We start from the raw sequence: 16,659 nt of genomic DNA on the forward strand, positions 1-16,659 counted from the left end.
CTGCCCGCTGCCGGCTCTGCTCCCCCCGCCACCCTCGGCAGCCGCAGAGCCGGGACCAGCGGCTGCGGCTCCTGTCACCATCTCAGCATCCTTTAAGCAACAACAACTACGTAAAACAGAAGGGAGAAGGAGGGGAGGTGGGAAAGATAACTGAAAGAAACCCCTTAATATAAACAGTTACACTATGGTTAGGCTCTCGCTAGATACACAAAGAATTAGAACTACGTGGCTACGAGACTATGTCAAAACGCTACGAAAAAATGTGGTTTGGAGAGGTTTAAAAAGGGGGAGGGGGGGGAACCCATCCAGAAAATAAAACGAACAAGAAATGGGTTTTATATACATACTTTTAAAAGCTGTTGTTTTTATAGTACAGCAGATTCATGAGATGATGAGAGAGATTTTTAAACAACCTAAGTCCGTCGAGTGCCACCTCCAGTTTGTTTGCGTTGCCGGTGATGATGTAGTGCTCAAAGTCTGATGAGATCATCCAACCGTGGGCCCGCTCAGAAACTTCGCCCCGTCTTGCCCGGACATCCAGAGAGACTCTGTGGGGGGAACGGCAGACATGGGACACAGGAGAGCGAGAGTTAGCTCAGGTCCATTGGGGGTTTTAACACCCCCCACCACAGTCCCCCCAAAGCGTCTGTGAGTGCTGTGCGGCCGCAGCGTGCCCCGATCCGTACCGAGGGCGAAGCCGGGCACACACCACCCTGGCTGCCCAGCGACAGCAAAACGCTGCTGGATCAATCTGAAGGACCAAACCTGTTCCTCGGGCACCTGTTATGCCAGGAGTTTACATGGTTTTGGTAAAAACCATTTTTTTCTAAAGGCACCGCTGAATTACTTGAAAGGCAACAATTTCTCAATTTCTGCAGGGGCAGGCTGCAGCAGGGATGATTTATTTTATAATGGAGGATTTGCCTTCTAATGTTCCCTCCCTGCCGGTGCTTAATGTTGAGATGGAAATAAATATTGGGGGCTGGCGGCGAGGAACGTGCACCCTGTGCTCTCATGTTTTCGGGGTGACGTCCAGCACCCACCCCCAGAGGGCTGCGCCCGGGGCCAGGACCTGCCGGCAGCCCACAGCCCGCAGGAAGGGCTGGTCCCTGCCCCGGGGACCCGCAGCTCCCCCAGCATCATCCTCCCTGGCTGCATCCTGCCCTGGGCAGCCGGTGCGGGACCAGATGCCTCGGGATGTGCTGCCGCGATAGAAATCTCAGACTTGGTGGTCCTTGAGGAATTAATAATAAGGCTCATTTCCTCCTCTCAAAAATCTATTTCAATTAGTAATGAGCAACATTAAAGGCACTTTCTGTTTTTAAGTCATTAATGGTTTGAGTCTTGGTCCTGGACAGTAAATGATGGTTACAGTGTGATGTGTTGTGGTAAGTGCAGAATGATTACGATACGTTAATCTGATGAATGCCACCTTCATCGCGGCGTTATTAGTGTGAATTATGATGCTCTGCTTAGGTCTCCAGCCAGCCTCGTGTCCCACCTCGTTATTACAAAGGGTGGTGGCCCAGAAAACATGAAGGATTCTGACAAATTGATCTGTGAACAGCCACCGATACGTGCAAATAATAAGTGGGATTAAAGCAAGAGTGCCTATGCTGCTTTTTTCTCTCCCATAAAAAATACTGCTCGGTGGAGCAGATCAATTGATGGAGCAGTTTCAGGTAAGCCTGGGTGTATGTGGGTACATGAAGAGTAAACAGAAAGCCCCTTGACCCACTAGTATTTAGGTCTAAATCTATTTTTATGTAATTTAAAGCCTCCAAATGCTTCCCATAGCTCCCAGTCCCTGGACTAACTGCAAGGCTAAGCTCATGTGTGGGTTCTGGAGGCGGAGCAGGTGACACCCATCAGCAGCACTGGGCTGAAGGCAGAGGAGGGGACGTCACACTGGTACGGCCGGGGCAGGGACCGACAGCTCTGCACTGCACCGGCGGGGGGGAAACACCACTTTTCACTAACTTGACTTTTCTCGTCTACTCTGTTCTCAGTGTCAGAATATTTGTTTGCAAAGATGAGTATGCCAAAGGCCAACAACAACAAAAAATAATAAAAAAATATTTAAATATTTAATTAACTTGAGCTTAGTTCAAAGGGTAGGAAACTGGCAGCGATCCAAGGATGCATTACTCAGGTAATGTCTTTAATTTAATTTGCTTAGGTTTAATTTTTTTTTAATCTTGATAATTGCTCTATGGTTACTAGTTACAATGTTATCTTCTAGCTGTAATATTTGGTACAGCACTTAATTAAGAATGATGCTTTCTCTGTAATAAAGCGGTGGGGCTCATCTATTTTTAGATCAGTGCACTGGTAGCAGATCTATAACCCCCACCGGGATGCTGCCAGCTGGCCCTTGGTGGCGTCCCCACCGGTTTCTGGGATCGCTGGTTTTCCCGTGGGGTTGTTGGCTCTCCAAATCATTGCACTAAGTGTCACCAATATGAAAATATGACTTCTGGGGAGTTTAGCTCCTGATCTCTCTTCCAGTTTCCAGCCCCTGAGATTGATTCAAATAACACAAATCACAGAAAGGAATGATTAAAGGCCAAGGAAAGACGAAATGAAGATAAAAAATCGTTCACTTAAAGTAAATATAGGGGAGATGGTAGTTTAGCACAAAGTACAAATGGTATATACTGTAATACCTCCAAGTGAGATGGCAACCAACCATGTGTAACGTTTCAATGGTATCCATTTGTAAAAGCCGTTGCAATCAAAGGTCCCTAAAATTGTACAATTGTTAAGTTCATCAGTGCTCTATACATGGGAACAGCTGATTATTAATTTTGGCAAGAAATTATCAAAGGACTTGAGAGACTGTGTTGCCAGCATGAATAGGTATTTCCGAGAGCTGTTCTTGGTCACTGGTGACTCGGTGTGCTGAACCCTGCGGGTACCTTTCCGAGACCATCATCTTTTCATTCCCCCAGTTGCAAAAATAAGCTCTGGGTTGTCCCTTCCTTACTTTTAAACCAGGGTTAGTAAATGGAGAGTGTTAAATAAATATATATGTAAAAAAAAAAGAAAAAAAGAAAAAAGCTACGGGATTTTTTGCAGTTATTGGGGAAATTAAGAGGCTGCCAATCTGCAAGTCAAATACATAATTGTCCTTTGGAGAAGTGTTAGTGCAGACAAATCTGGGTGGGCAGGCTTGTACCCTGTCACTTGAAAAATTGGGGTGCTGCCAGGGCCAGAGCGCCCAAGTTTTCAAGAACAAACAGGCCTTTTTCTTTAGGTGAAAAATGGAAACGAGGTGCTGTAAGTGGTGAGAGACAGCAGTTTAAACGGATGCAGCTCTTAGCAGAGCAAGGACATTCCATGGTCGGTACCAGGACTGATGCAAAGGTATCGTCCGTGGGCAGGACCCGGGGGGAACTGGGCACAAGGGCACAAATGGAGGCAGCAGTGTTTTTATTGTTGGTCTTTTTGGGTACCGGTTGCTTATGTGATAAACCCAAGACAATTTCAGGAACTTTGTCTGCACTACGCTCCTGCTCCCCCCACTCATCCCATTCGGTCCAGGAGCTCAGCTCTCTGCCCGGTCTGAGGGAACTCAGGGGAGCCCTCTGTACTGTGCCACGTTTGTGGTACAGGAGGGCAAAAAATACAAAAACCTCATCATTTTACAACAAAAAGGGGAACAGTGACAGTTTTTCTGTCTGGGAGACTGACAGCCACCAAAGAGGTGCAACCACATTCATGCTAACACACACAGGTCAGATGGTGTGCTCTGAACACCAGCATGCAGCCTTGTTAAGCAAATCTCCATCGCCCGTCATTAGTGAGCTGGCAGACCCACGGCGTTAAGAGCGGCTGTCCCAACGACCTGATGGCGCAACAGCAGCGCTTCACTTGCCACCTGCAGGTTTTATGGGCCGTCAGTGGCACCGCAGCTGGCTGGGGGTGACCTGAGAGGTTGGCAAATGCCAGTGGCTGGCACTGGTCCGTGGGGATGCTGCTGCTGCTGCAGGGGTGGGTGATGGGGAGCGGGGTGGGGTGGCTGTGCCCTTGTGAGGGTGGCTCTGGGCACCCTGAGGTCCCTCTGGGCACCCTGTGGTCCTGCCAGCCCAATTAATGAGCCACCTTGTGCATGTTTAGGTGGGCACAGGGACTTGTACGTTGTCTGCAAATGGGTGCGTCAGCCGGGATGGGTGGTTGGGCTGATATAAAGCCCATAATAAATAAGCAGGAGCTTTAAAGCCCATAATTGTTAAATACTTCCTTTGGACAAACGTCAAGCCTGGACTGCAGAAGGCAGCAGACAAGCGTTTCCAGCCGAGCTGGTAACTGCAGCGGCACAGTCAGTTGGCACAGCTCTAGCAGGCTACGGCAGCAAGGTGCTACGCTCGCCGTCAGGTCATTGTTAACCAGAGAAAGCCACAAAACCCCCAACATACCCCCCCTCTGATGTCATCAAACAATGAGACAACCCCCCGCCCCGCCCCGTGACCGAGAAGCGGGGCAGCGGCCGCGGTGCGCACAGTACTTACGGCGATGCCATGGCCGAAGCCGGAGCCCGGCTGCGGGCTGGCGGCGCTTATGTAGTTACCCACGCCGGAGTCCTGGCTGGCCGTGCCGTAGAGGTCCGCGACGGGCCCTGGGCTGTTGGCCCCGGGGAAGCCTCCGGGTCGGGCTGGGTTGGAGCCTGCCGGGGAAGCGGGTGCGCCAAAATTCGGTTGAGCACTGTAGCTATTCAAGACTGGTGTGCAGAGAATAAAGCTGGGTATGAGGCCAGACGCCAGGCATGCACCGTTATTACAAAGCCAAACACCAGAATAAACAGCCTAGGCCCAACTTCTAACACTTAACCAAGGCCATGCGATAGGAGAGCAAGTACTGGATAAGAGTCAGCCCGTACTACTACGAAGCTTAGAGCTCCAAAAATATATATATGGATATATATAAAAAAAAAAGAACAATCATTCAACACACTACTGCAACCAGAGACTGGAGGTGCTCAGTTTCACCAAATTATCACAAAATATAATAGGTATTTTTCAACATCTGACTTGATGCTCATGCAGTAGTAACAAGTTCTCTAGGTCTGGGCACGCCGAGACAGCATTCACATCCCATGCAAACTACAAAGGAACTAGTTTGAGACTACACATTGTGGTAATATTGATATTAAAATGTTGACAGCAAATAACTTCAATCGCATCTAGGAAAATCGTTTTTGGATCCATTCGATACTTTTGGAAAAAACCCGCCCTTTTAAATCAGTAAGCTGTAGAAATAGTTCAATAGTTGATTGTAGTTGTTTTGTTTTTTTCTTTAAATGGTATGGAATGGAACAGTTTGGATTTTTTTTTTTTTTTAATATGACCAAGGAGAGTGTTGGTTTATTTAAATTTTTTTTTTTCCTTTTGATTTGGAGAGCGAAGACCTACCTTCGTCTCCAAAACCATGCTTGGGACATCAACCAAAATTAAACAAATAAATAAAGATCAAAAGCAAAAAAAACCAGAATTCCAGAGGGTGTATGACAACTCACCTCCTAATGTGGAAGTAAAAGAAAATTTTATTTTTTTCCTCCCTTTATTTTTTCTTTTTTTTTGAGACAGAAAAACAATGTAAATAAGAATGATACTAAAGAATAAATTTAGATATTAAAGCATGTTAGATGATCAGGCTTCTGGCATCTCTCACAGTTGCTCTTGGATGTAAAATTTATGAGGAAGAAGTTTCAATGCAAAAGAAAAGTTAGCGGACTAGGAGGAGCTGGATGGAAATGGCTTGCGGGAAGCTGGAGCTACACCTGAGTGGTACTTGCAAGGTCCTTCAGGAGCACACGGAGACTCGCCTGCCCGCACCAGCTACCGCCTCACCGCCCCCCCGGCACACCGCTGCTGGCAGCGCCCAGCACCAGGGCACGGCCCCACAGCGGTGCCCAACACCGCACCCCCTGCCCCGCGGCAGCCACCGGCACCAGTGCGGCCAGCACCTGCCCCGCGGAGCCCAGCACCTCCACGCTCCAGGCTGTGCCAAGAGTTTGTTCTTCAGCCTTTTCCTCTGGATGCAACTTCCCACGTGTCTTCATGAAGCGCTACAAAGGGTTCGTAAGGTTTGAGAGCCCACAGTAACCCTCAGCCACTGGCCCACTGGTCAGAGTCGCTAGCCCACCAGTCAGAGCCACCAGCTTACCAGTCAGAGCCACTAGCCCACTGGTCAGAGCCACTAGCCCACAAGCAGAGCCACACCAACCAGCTGTGGGTTCTCCTGGGGGTGGGAGCAGCGCAGGGCAGCCCGAGGTGGGGCTCTGGCAGCACCTTACGTGGGCTGCGGTGGGCTCAGCCTGGGTTTTCTGCTGGGCCACCACCTCTCCTGCCCTGGCCCCCTCCCCCTGCACCGCCCCCCCGAGAGGTCCCCATTTTTCAAATGAATGAATAAACCCATCCAAAAAAAGTCAACCCAGCAGCTGTTGGCTCTGCAATGACAGGAGAGTAAATCTTACAAAATAAGTGATTTAATGCAGCTCTGAACTGGTAGCAGGGGAAAGTAAGTAGGACATCTAAGCTAGCAAGTTAAAAGAAATAAGGCATGAGAGAGTAAACAGATTTTGGAATTCACTGGCAAACAAAGCGCCTTTTTTTTATTATTAAAGATTAAATGTCAAGATAACATTTGGCCTTCTCACTCATGAAGAAAAATATCCAGCTGAGATGTTCAAAAGCCCTTTATTACTCTACGCTAGCACTTTTTTCCCCCCTTTTCTTCCTTCTGGTTCAATAAAACGCAGGCAAGTTTTACTGCCAAGTCACAGAAAACCCAGTCGGCCAGTCCGAGCCAAGGCAGGAGCGCGCCAGGGGGATGCGGCAAGGCAAGGGGGGACCCTGTCAGTGAAACACCCCTGCAAAGCCCCGCGGCAGCACCAGGACAGCCCACCGTGCCGCCTCGGGGCCAGAAGTGGGGACCGGCCTCGGCCCCCTGCCTACGCGATGCCCAGAGCCCCCTGCCACCGCGGCCACCACGGAGTGGCACACATGCCCGTGAGCCGTGCCCAACCGGGCAGACGTACACCGTGGCATCCAGAGGGATGTCCTTCTCATTGCGGGGGCGTAACGTAAGAAAAAGGTAATTTTCTATCTACCGAACATCAGGTGAATATCCACGCTGCTCGCAGGAGTGCCTGCGGAAAAACGGGCACAGCGAAATCCCACCTGCCACCCCAGTGCCCGGCGATGCCCCGGCACGGCTCCATGCTGCCCGTGCCAAAGCCCGGAGACCTGCAGAGAAAGGGCTGGAAGCTTCTACAGAGCTGGTGCTCTGCTCCAACCCAATAAATGAATTTATTTATTCACGAGGAGGTTGAGCACTCCTCAGAAACTGCACTTTACCGATTCGCTCAGCCCTGGTGAGCTGCTCAATATTTGTCTTCTGACAAAAGCTGCGCGTCAGCTCACCTGGAGCCAGAGGCACTCCCACCACTGCTCCGGAACACCACCATGGGGACCTCCAGCAACTCTCCCAACATGCAAAACATGACGCATTTGGGTGAGAAATAGCCAGAAACAAATTTGTTTTACACAAACCTGGAATAATCTGACACTAAAACAAACAAGAAAAAAACCCCAAATCCTCCAGACACTGTTTCAGTGCTCGAAAAAAATTTAGGTCTCTTTGGAGACACGTATTTTTATGACAAAGTTCCCAATGTCAGCTCCATCGCTGGAGGAGGCAGAAGCTGTCCAAGAGCCACGGCTGCTGGAAACTTGCGGGAATCTCGGAGCGTTAAGATTAATGCCTTGCAGGTTGCAAGGAATCCAAGAATCGCCCCCTCCCCCCCCGCCCTGACCACCTGCAGTAATAACAGGGAATAATTAAAGGCAGAAGTGCAGGAGCATGCTGCTGGAAGGCTGTCAGGGGGCTGTGCTGTCCCAGGAGAGGGGAGGGAACCACGGGCCACATCCTGCTGCTGCTCAGCAGAGCCCAGCGGCAAAGCCTGCCCTCTGGCCTGGTCCCAGCAGAGGAGCTGCCCGAGCTGCCCAAGTGTCTCCCGACTCTGGTTTGCTGGGGGACCCATCAGACTGAGCATCACCGGGGGGGTCGGCAGGGCCATTTCCTCCCCTTCCAAGGACTGCCAGCACTTGGGAAGTCCTGGTAGTCAAAGCAGCCCTTTCTGATGTGCTCCAAAAGGTTCAGGTCCAATTTGCCAGCCAACTGCACGGGAACCCATCCCGCACCGGACGTTTTCACAGCTGCGGGACTGTGGCTAAGGGCTGCGAGCTCAAGGGCTTTCCCTGCACATAATGTGCGATCCCAAGGGTCACCGGGAAGCCCTGTGACAGATCAAGGTCAGGAGAGATGTGGAAAAGATGAGATGTGTCTGTAAATCACAGCCAACCAACTTTTTATCTACTTCAGCCCCAGCGCCCCCCACCCCCCACGTTGCAGAAGCTCCTTCTTGCGCTGACGGAGATCAAGAGACAGCAGCCAAGGGACGTGGCAGCGATGGGAATGAGGAAGTTTAATGTCTTGTTTGCCTCACCTGGAATTTGCAGTGGCTTCTCTCTATGGAAAAAGCTCTGAGCTTGTGAATTTTGACCAGTAAGTGATGATTTGCCTGCAGGTCAGAGGGACGGGCTCTGGGGAGCATTGGGCTCTACCCTGCTGAAAGGCAATGAAGGGAAGCAAGATGGGGCGCCAGACACCGAAGCAAATGCATGTTCACAAAGCAGCCCCAGAACAGGCTTTTCTTTAAATGCAAAGCATTGGTGATGGTGGAGTTGGGATCTGCTGCGCACGGCTGGCAAGGTGAGAGCTGCACCTTGGCTGCAGGGCTGGCTGGGAGAGTCGTGACAAACATCGGTGCTGCCTCCACCTTCCAGAGGCGATAGCAAGAGACAAACACCACTGCTGACGAGGACTGAAACAGGTAAAAGGACCTTAGACTCGGTGCCCTGCCACACCCCGCTGCCTGCGTCCAGTATTCCCAGTGGGCCGGTTCTGCGATGGCCGAAGCCAGGGTTTGCTGCGCTGCCCCGCTGCAGCCCACGTGCCGGGTCTCGTCCCAGGGATGTGTTTGGTGCAACCCAGTGTGTTCGCTGCACCCTCCCCTCTACCTGAGCTGCATCTCCTCAAAGGAGAATCCACCAAAAGCCTTTCTGCTAAAATAAATATGAGCTTGGAGATAATTTTAAAAGGCATCCATAACCTCAAGACAGCGCTTCAGCGAGCAAGGCTTTTTTATTACTAACTCATCTTGGCATCCTTTAGCAGAGCTGTCTTTATCCACATCTAATGTGCGTTTCAGATGCTTCTCAATGCAACGTTTGGGCAACAAGTGATTTGTCAAAGGAGCCGGGAGCTGGAGCCTGAAACACACCTGGTTCACGCGGAGGCAGGAGGCTCAGGGCTACAAAACGCTCTGCTGGGAGCTGGGACGGAGCGTGCTGGAGCTTGCTTATCAAGTGCCTTCTCCTGCAAACTGCCACATTAACACAGACCCTGCTCATACATTAATCCGCCTTCAACAAGAAAGGTCACGACTGAAAGATAAACTCTCTTCCGATGAACTCTTGAGAAATTTCTAAGTCAGGATTCATTATGACATTTGCCTTAGCGAATCGCGTATCACACTGATGAGGATCCAGGCGCCTCGCTGCGGGGGCGGAGAGGGCAGCTGGGTAAAGCACAACAAGTCAGATGTTGGAATCCCACCCAGATAAACTCAACTCAGCCGTGAATGATGAAGGGAAGGAGGGAGGGAGAGGGAAGAGCACTGTGAGGATTCTGACATTACTGTTCTGCAAGGGGATCGTGCACGGTACCGGGCTGATGGTCAGGATGACAAAGCAACACTAAAGTACGTTGTACCTCAAAGGAAACAAAGCAGGTGACATAAGTACAGAGGTGTGTAAGACAGACGATCGCTGTCCCCTGCACACAGCCCACAGTCTTCAGCAACAATGTGTTTCCCTCTTCTACAGCACCAAACCCCAAAGATTTAACCAACACTACAGGAGGAGAACTGGCTCCTACAGCAGTCTCTTCACTGTTAACTACTGTGGTTTTGCTTTCTTTCTAACACATAACAAATATGAGTATTTCAAAAGTAAAAAAAAAAAAAAAAAAAAAAAAAGAAAAAGAAAGGTGAGGAACGGTACAAACCGCAACTAGAGAAACTCGTGCCTGCCTTCCCAGCCATGGTGCGCCGGCAAGAAAAACCTCAAGTTTGAAAGAAACCACAACGATTTACTGGATTTCCTCTTTGAGAAGCAGCAGGGTACTTCAGGATGAGATACAGTGCCCCATTATCACAGCTAGAAATACATTTTGCACTTGAGAGAGCAGCTGAGAGCAGAATGGAGCAGAATGGAGCCACCCCAGCTTCTCCCCACCCACCGGCACCCACGTCCCGCCCACATCCCACCGAGACCCGCGGGACCCCTGGCTGCATGCGCTCGCCCCGGAGGGTGCGCTGCTCAGCACTAAACCAACGCTTCCAAAGACCTGCCTAGTAACACTCGGCCGTAGCCTTCACCTCCTGGAGAGGGGTCCTTGGCCCTGGGCATGGCGCGGGTGGGCAGCTCTGCTCCTTCTGGCAGGGCAGGTGGCAGAGCCCAGCTGCAGACAGAGGTGCTCCCCAGAAAGCAGGTCCTGTTATCTAAACCCACATGGGGAACGCAGCGACGTGTATACAGAAGAAAAAAAAGATGAAATACCCTTCTGTGAACATGCATGCTTTATGCGTCAGGTTAGCAGTTTATTTTTACAAGTGGAGCAAATGCCAGAAGCTGCCAGGGCAGAGGCTCCCGCTGCACGGCCGCCGGCACGAGAGACTGCCCTCCCTCTGCACCCCTCGGCTTCAAGAGCAGCTCCTTCTCGTCAGAAACTCACTCCTGATCTCACACCAAGTGTTCTCTACGCCAGCACCGGCCATCTCCAGCACGGCTCTCCTCCAGCCCTCCTTGCCCCGCTGGCCCCAGGGCGGCTCTCTGCACAAACAGGCTTCCCGACAACTTGTTGATCCAGCGCTCTAATTTCTGGATGACTCTCTCATCTACCATAAACAGCCATGCACAATTTGGCAGGCATTTCTACCATCAATGTTTATGATAATAACTAAACGTGCTTGAAAGCAGCAGGAAATTTTCAATATAACCATCATTAAGACAAAATGCTTTAAATCAAAGCCATTACCCACCACCAAGACTCAAAGCTCACAAGATTAGGCTGTTTTTCTCTCTTTATGAAAAATTCATATAACATGCTGCAAACATAATCTTCCAGCTCGAAGGAGTAAATGATATAATAACATTGAATGCCGCTGACAGGGATGGCAACAGGCGGGGGCTGGGGGGCACAGGGCAGGCAGGTGCCGCTCGGCAGCAGCCCGGCGGGGTGAGCCGATGGAGGGCGGGTACCCCAGCCACGCCAGGCACTATTTACCCTCACACACTGCCACCCATCCCTCTGCCCATGACGGGTCCAGTGGGGCTGCAAAGCACGGTCATGAGGATGCCACAGTCTGGAGGCATTTAATTTGAGTCACTTGGGATTTACTGGTGGATTTTAAGAGATTTTCCCAGAAGGAATATCACCTGTTACCCAAGCATTCGAGCCTGCTGTGCCGCCTCGGCAGCAGCCCAAGCACCGACGCTGCAGAGGATGTTACAGTAAAATGATGGCGGCTGAAGCAGGGAAGATCGCAGCCTTCCTCGGGGATCCCCTGTGTCCTGAAGCATGAGCACTAATGGCCATGGTGCAGCCAGCATGACTAACAGACCAGCAGTCACAGCGTGACGCTGACGCTTTAAATAACCAGCCCCAGTATGGACTGCGGGAAAACTTAGCACCACATGCAAATCTTGTATCATTAGTGCTTAGAGCCTCATAAATATCATTAGCTAGCACGGCACCCACATTACAGATAGCTTGGCCAAAGCTAATTCTTTGTGCACTCACAGCTGAAGTTAATGGGAGCTTATACCTTGCTTTTCAGAGATGCTAACAACCAAGATGTGATTTACCCAAAACTGGATGCACAAATTAATGCCGGTCTGAAATAAGACGTCAGTGCTCCTGGTCCTTGGCTGCCTGTTCAGGCTGCCAGAGTGCACAGGCACAGCTCCGAGAACTAAATGCTCATGTTCAGGCTCATTTTTTCTACACCGATCACCGCATACAGCTCCAGCTAGAGGCACAAACATGTTCCTTTGTGGTCAGGCTGAGCTATGGGAAGCATCTGTCTTGTACCTGCGCTTTTACATACAGCGGTGCTTTATGTCTGAGGCAGCACGCGGCACACCTCGAATCCAGATCAATGCTCAGACTCAAAAATGTCTCAGAAATAATGAGCTGGAAACACACCGACACTGTGGAGAGCAGCAATGTACAAACAGCTCCCAACTAGCTGAAACAGAAAGTGGGAGACAAATCAGAAAAACAAATAACCCCAGCGTTACAATTAGAGGTGCCATTTAGTACATCTCTCGTGGGGACCCGCAAGGCGCCGTGCTCTGCTCCGGTTCTTCCCAACCAGACTTGAAAAGCAAACACTTCTTTGTAAGAAGCCCGTGGCAGACAGAGTGCCTCGGCAAGTATTAAGAGCCGTAGATATTTCGCTTATGACACCTGGCTGAGCCCTGACTCTGGAAAATCAAACCGTGAGCTTTGTGCCGCCCCTGACAAGGCTCTGTGATGGGGAGCAGCCAGGCAGCCCTGGGTTAGTGGCAGCAGTTGTCCCTCCCCTGCAGCTATATTGGCCCTGTAGGGAAAAAAATAAAATAAAACAACTGTCAGGCTCATCAGTAAAATAAGTGGTGATGAGGCCGAGAGACACCGAGAGCAGCTATCTGCTGTAACAAGGTACTATTTGTATGTTATTTTCTATCTGCAGTCACACTTTAAAAGGTTGTTCTGCCTCTGCAGCCCCTTTGGAAATGGCTTCACACATCAAAATATCGCAGGGATAACGACAGAAAGCAGTGGGTGGTGAGCAGGTCCCCGGCTCAGCAATTACCGCTGGAAGTGAGGAGAGCAGGGGAAGGAGCGCTGCCTGGCCCCAGCACGGGGCTGCTGGCACTTCGCACGCTGCGAGGAACTGTGCCGGACATGTCAGGGTGATAATGGCAGCTGGGACCTTGTGGCCACCGCGTCCTGCCTGTGTGGTGCAGCACAGGGACCGCTGCTCCAGCACCAGTGCGGATGCTGAGCGGGTGGCGCGGACACAAAAAGCGACTGCTAAGCTACCTTGGGTGAGCAGAAAGCAAGAGCTGGGCGGTTTCCACAAGCTTGGCCAAGCTAAAAATTCAACTGGTGCAGGTGTTTTACAAACCCACCTATGTCCCTCTCATGCCTGCGAGCAGCACCTGCTTCTGCTCAATACTGTGGTTAATGCGTGTGCAGCGCCGGCTGCGTCTGGGAGCTGCTGGCACACACCACTTTGCAGAAGGCAAGGCACAAAGACACCACGTATTCCAGCCCAGCTTTTCCAAGCCCTGCAGTTACGTAGCAGGACGCATAAATGCACTTTCCAGCCTGGCTGTAATTTGTTGCGATCGATCAATATTTATTGCCTAATCACATTTTCCATATTGCGAGTTAGCGGTGTCACTCTCGCGCCGGGCCGAGTGCTACACGGAGGCCACACAAAGCTTCACTTGTAGAAGCTGCAATCAGGGAGCCAGCTCTTGTCACAGCCTTACAAAAGGATTTCCTCTCGAGCGGCTCATCTTTAATCATTATAAAAGCACAGAAGTTTAATCCATTTTTGATGTAAGCGCTAATAGCTTTGTGTCCTTGAAGTTCAAAGTGGTCTTCGTGCATGTCGCTAATTAGCCGAGCAAGCAGCCATTCAGCTCCCTCTCATGTTTCTAATTAGATCCTTAACAACAAACAAATGTCGACCTTACAAAGGCTGTGCTACGTTTCCCTCCATTAGTTAAACAGTTTGGGAGGGATGCGGTTCCCATTTGTCTGCAACTCCCCCCCCCCCCTACCCCAGCACAGCACCCGAGGGTCAGGGGCCGGGGGCACCCGGGTGCTCTGCTGCCCACTGCAGGGCTTCCACCTCAACGATGGTGTGGGCCAGGGGTGCTGAGCACCCCAGGACCCCCTGTGCCCACCAATCTGGCTGTGCCCACTGTCCCTCCCCGCCAGCAAGGGATGCTCACCGGCTGCGCCGAGACAAGCAATAAGGCAGAGAGGTAAATAAACACTGTCCCATCAGCCACCTTCCCGACAGGTCTCTGTCAATTTAACTGGTTTTACAGTTAATTTAAAATCTGGTGGGCTTTAACATTTACATACTTTGCATCACATGCTTGGGACTGCTTTCTTCCACTCTGTTTTTGGTTTTGGCACTGGATGTTTGTAACGTGCTGCACTGGAGCCGTTTCAGCAGCACTCCCATGCTCTCAGGTTTTCGGGCTCCTGTGCCACGGCATCCCGCGGGCCCTGCTGCTCACCGGGGAGAAACCAAGGGATTTCTGCATTGGGGACCGCTGCCATGGCACTTCTCTCCCCACAACTCAGAAGGCTGCGGCTGCTTCGCAGGATCTGATCCCAGCGCCGTACCTGCTGCCTGAGTCTGCACATTCAGCTTTAACACTTATTACCAACCACCCAGCTGGCAAAGAAGAGCTGAAGCTGGTGATGCGGTGTGAACGCAGAGATCTCTCTAATAATTTTTCTGTTTAAAATGAAGAAAGAGCTGAGGCAGGTGATGCTGGCGCTTTCACCTCGGGCTGAGCAACACGAAAGCTGTTGCTACTTTTACCATGGGCAACCACATCTGCATTAATTGTTTACCACAGCCTGGACAGGTCTTTTATTAATATTAATGAGTAACAGGGAACAAAAGGCCCCTTTATTTTTAGCCTACTCTAATTGCGTAGTAATTACTCATCTACAAAACAAATGAGCCGAACTCCATTGCCATAGCAACAGAAACTCCGGCCTCCCACTGTACCACATTAACTTGCTATCACTCCTGTTAATTTTAAATTGAAGCCTTTTGTACAATAACAGACAATACAGCAGGACAACTAAACCAAAAACGGGTCTTTTTTTTTTTGCTGCATATTTTAAATTGCCATAGCGGGAGGGCATTGCCCGCGGGGCACCTTGCCACTGCGGATGGCCCCCTGCGGGCTGGCTGGATGCTCAGAAGCCCAGAGCGGGTTTATCCAGGTAATAGAAGAGAAACATCCCACAAACTCCAGTGCTCCAGTGCAGCGATGCTCTCCAGCCAGGCGCCTACATGGACAGAGGTGCTGGACTCTGAGAGCAAACCTGCCTGGCCAAACAGGCACCGAGACCACGTCGGAGCAAGGAGGAGCCAGTGGTTCCCCAGGGCACGTGTGGCTAGTGATAACACCCTTCCCAAAGGAAAACCTGAGTTCATTGATGAGGAGACGCTGGGAGAAGCTGCTGCCCACCACGCAGCATCCAGGGGAGATGGGGGCACCAGCCCTGCTGCCAGCAGCCAACACCCAGCCCCTTGCCGGGGAGAATCCAGACACACACACCTGAGAGCCCTTATGCCTCTGGGCTCTCCTTTTAACCATCAGCAACTACCCTTAAAAAGACCCAGCTGTGTGAGTTCATTACTTTTAAATAGCTCAAGTTTATATACCTGCAGACCAATTTCACATTCACTGGCAACTACTAATCCACCACCCTCCTCAAGCTAATCCAGAGCCAGATGCATGCTAACATCTGCTGCAAGGAAGAACTCTACTGCTTCTTTTGCAGCTTTCTATTTCAGAAAGGAGAGAGAGAGAAAAAAACCCCAATAACCCTGTAATTATGTATTTACTTTTAACGTACTTGGGGAGAGAATCAGCACGAAAATACTTACAATAGCACGTCAGTGTAAATGTGCGCTGTGTCCCATTTAGTAGTTGTTCTACTAATGGGTAACAGCCTGCAACTGCTGCCAGGCAGAGTCACCCCTCAGCTCAGCAAGTACTTTATGCTTTTAGTGATTAAAATGCATGAGACGTGCTCGAGTATCTCACTGCACCCGAGAGCCCGTGCTCAAGGCCCCCCTCACAAACTTTACAATGACTCGTCTGCATCTTGTGTGGAACAAAGTCTAATTACAACAGCCAAGAGCTCCGTGCCTCCGCTGGGAGAAAGGAAACAAATGGCGAGTAACTGGTGACTGCAGGGCTTTGCAGGTGAGGGTGGCATGGTCCTGGGCACCAGCGAGCCGGTCCCTGTGTGGGCCATCACCCTGCCCAGGGCACTAGCCAGTGGCCGTGCCGTTGCCGCTGGCCGCGTGTCAAGAGCAGCAGCTGGGACGAGCTCTGCCGAGGAGTGTTTTCCCATTGAAAATAACTCCCCTGATTGAAAAGACTATTAAAAGTTAGCTGCTAAATTCGTTAAAGATTAACTTCCACTCTACTTAAGCCTGCACTTCAGAGATGGTCACTAATTGCGCTGCAGATGATTTATCAAGTGCGCAAGATTTTCTATTACAAAATTATCGATTAAAGCTGATGTATTTTAACTACAATATACTTCAGCCAGGAGCCCTGCAAAACGACTGCCGCTGTGGTCCAGGCCTAAGAGCAGCAGCACCAAATTGTTTTACATCTACTGAATCTTCTACTCGGCACTGCAGGATGCTCGGTCCCTCCTGGATCAAAAAAAATCAGAACGTGGCATCCTGCAGTAAAACAAGACAAA

At 50.6% G+C, this 16,659-nt stretch overlaps 1 protein-coding gene across 17 annotated transcripts in view; it reads right to left on the bottom strand.

Annotated features, from left to right (window-relative positions):
- Positions 1-329: 329 nt before the first annotated feature.
- Positions 330-16,659, bottom strand: part of MSI2 (musashi RNA binding protein 2) — a 251,201-nt gene continuing 234,871 nt past the window's right edge. For 11 of the 17 annotated variants that reach the window (XM_040578216.1, XM_040578243.1, XM_040578294.1 and 8 more), the window contains 3 exons: positions 4,512-4,720; positions 2,667-2,744; positions 330-548 (listed from right to left, as the gene is read on the bottom strand). In XM_040578216.1, the coding sequence (XP_040434150.1) occupies positions 2,703-2,744; positions 4,512-4,720 (251 nt within the window). In that variant the 3' untranslated portion in view covers positions 330-548; positions 2,667-2,702. The remainder of the gene's footprint in view (positions 549-2,666; positions 2,745-4,511; positions 4,721-16,659) is intronic. The other 6 variants (XM_040578264.1, XM_040578283.1, XM_040578302.1 and 3 more) reach the window with 3 other exon arrangements.

This window comes from Falco naumanni, chromosome 1, assembly GCF_017639655.2.
Source record: "Falco naumanni isolate bFalNau1 chromosome 1, bFalNau1.pat, whole genome shotgun sequence".
NCBI classification, from domain to species: Eukaryota; Metazoa; Chordata; class Aves; order Falconiformes; family Falconidae; genus Falco; species Falco naumanni.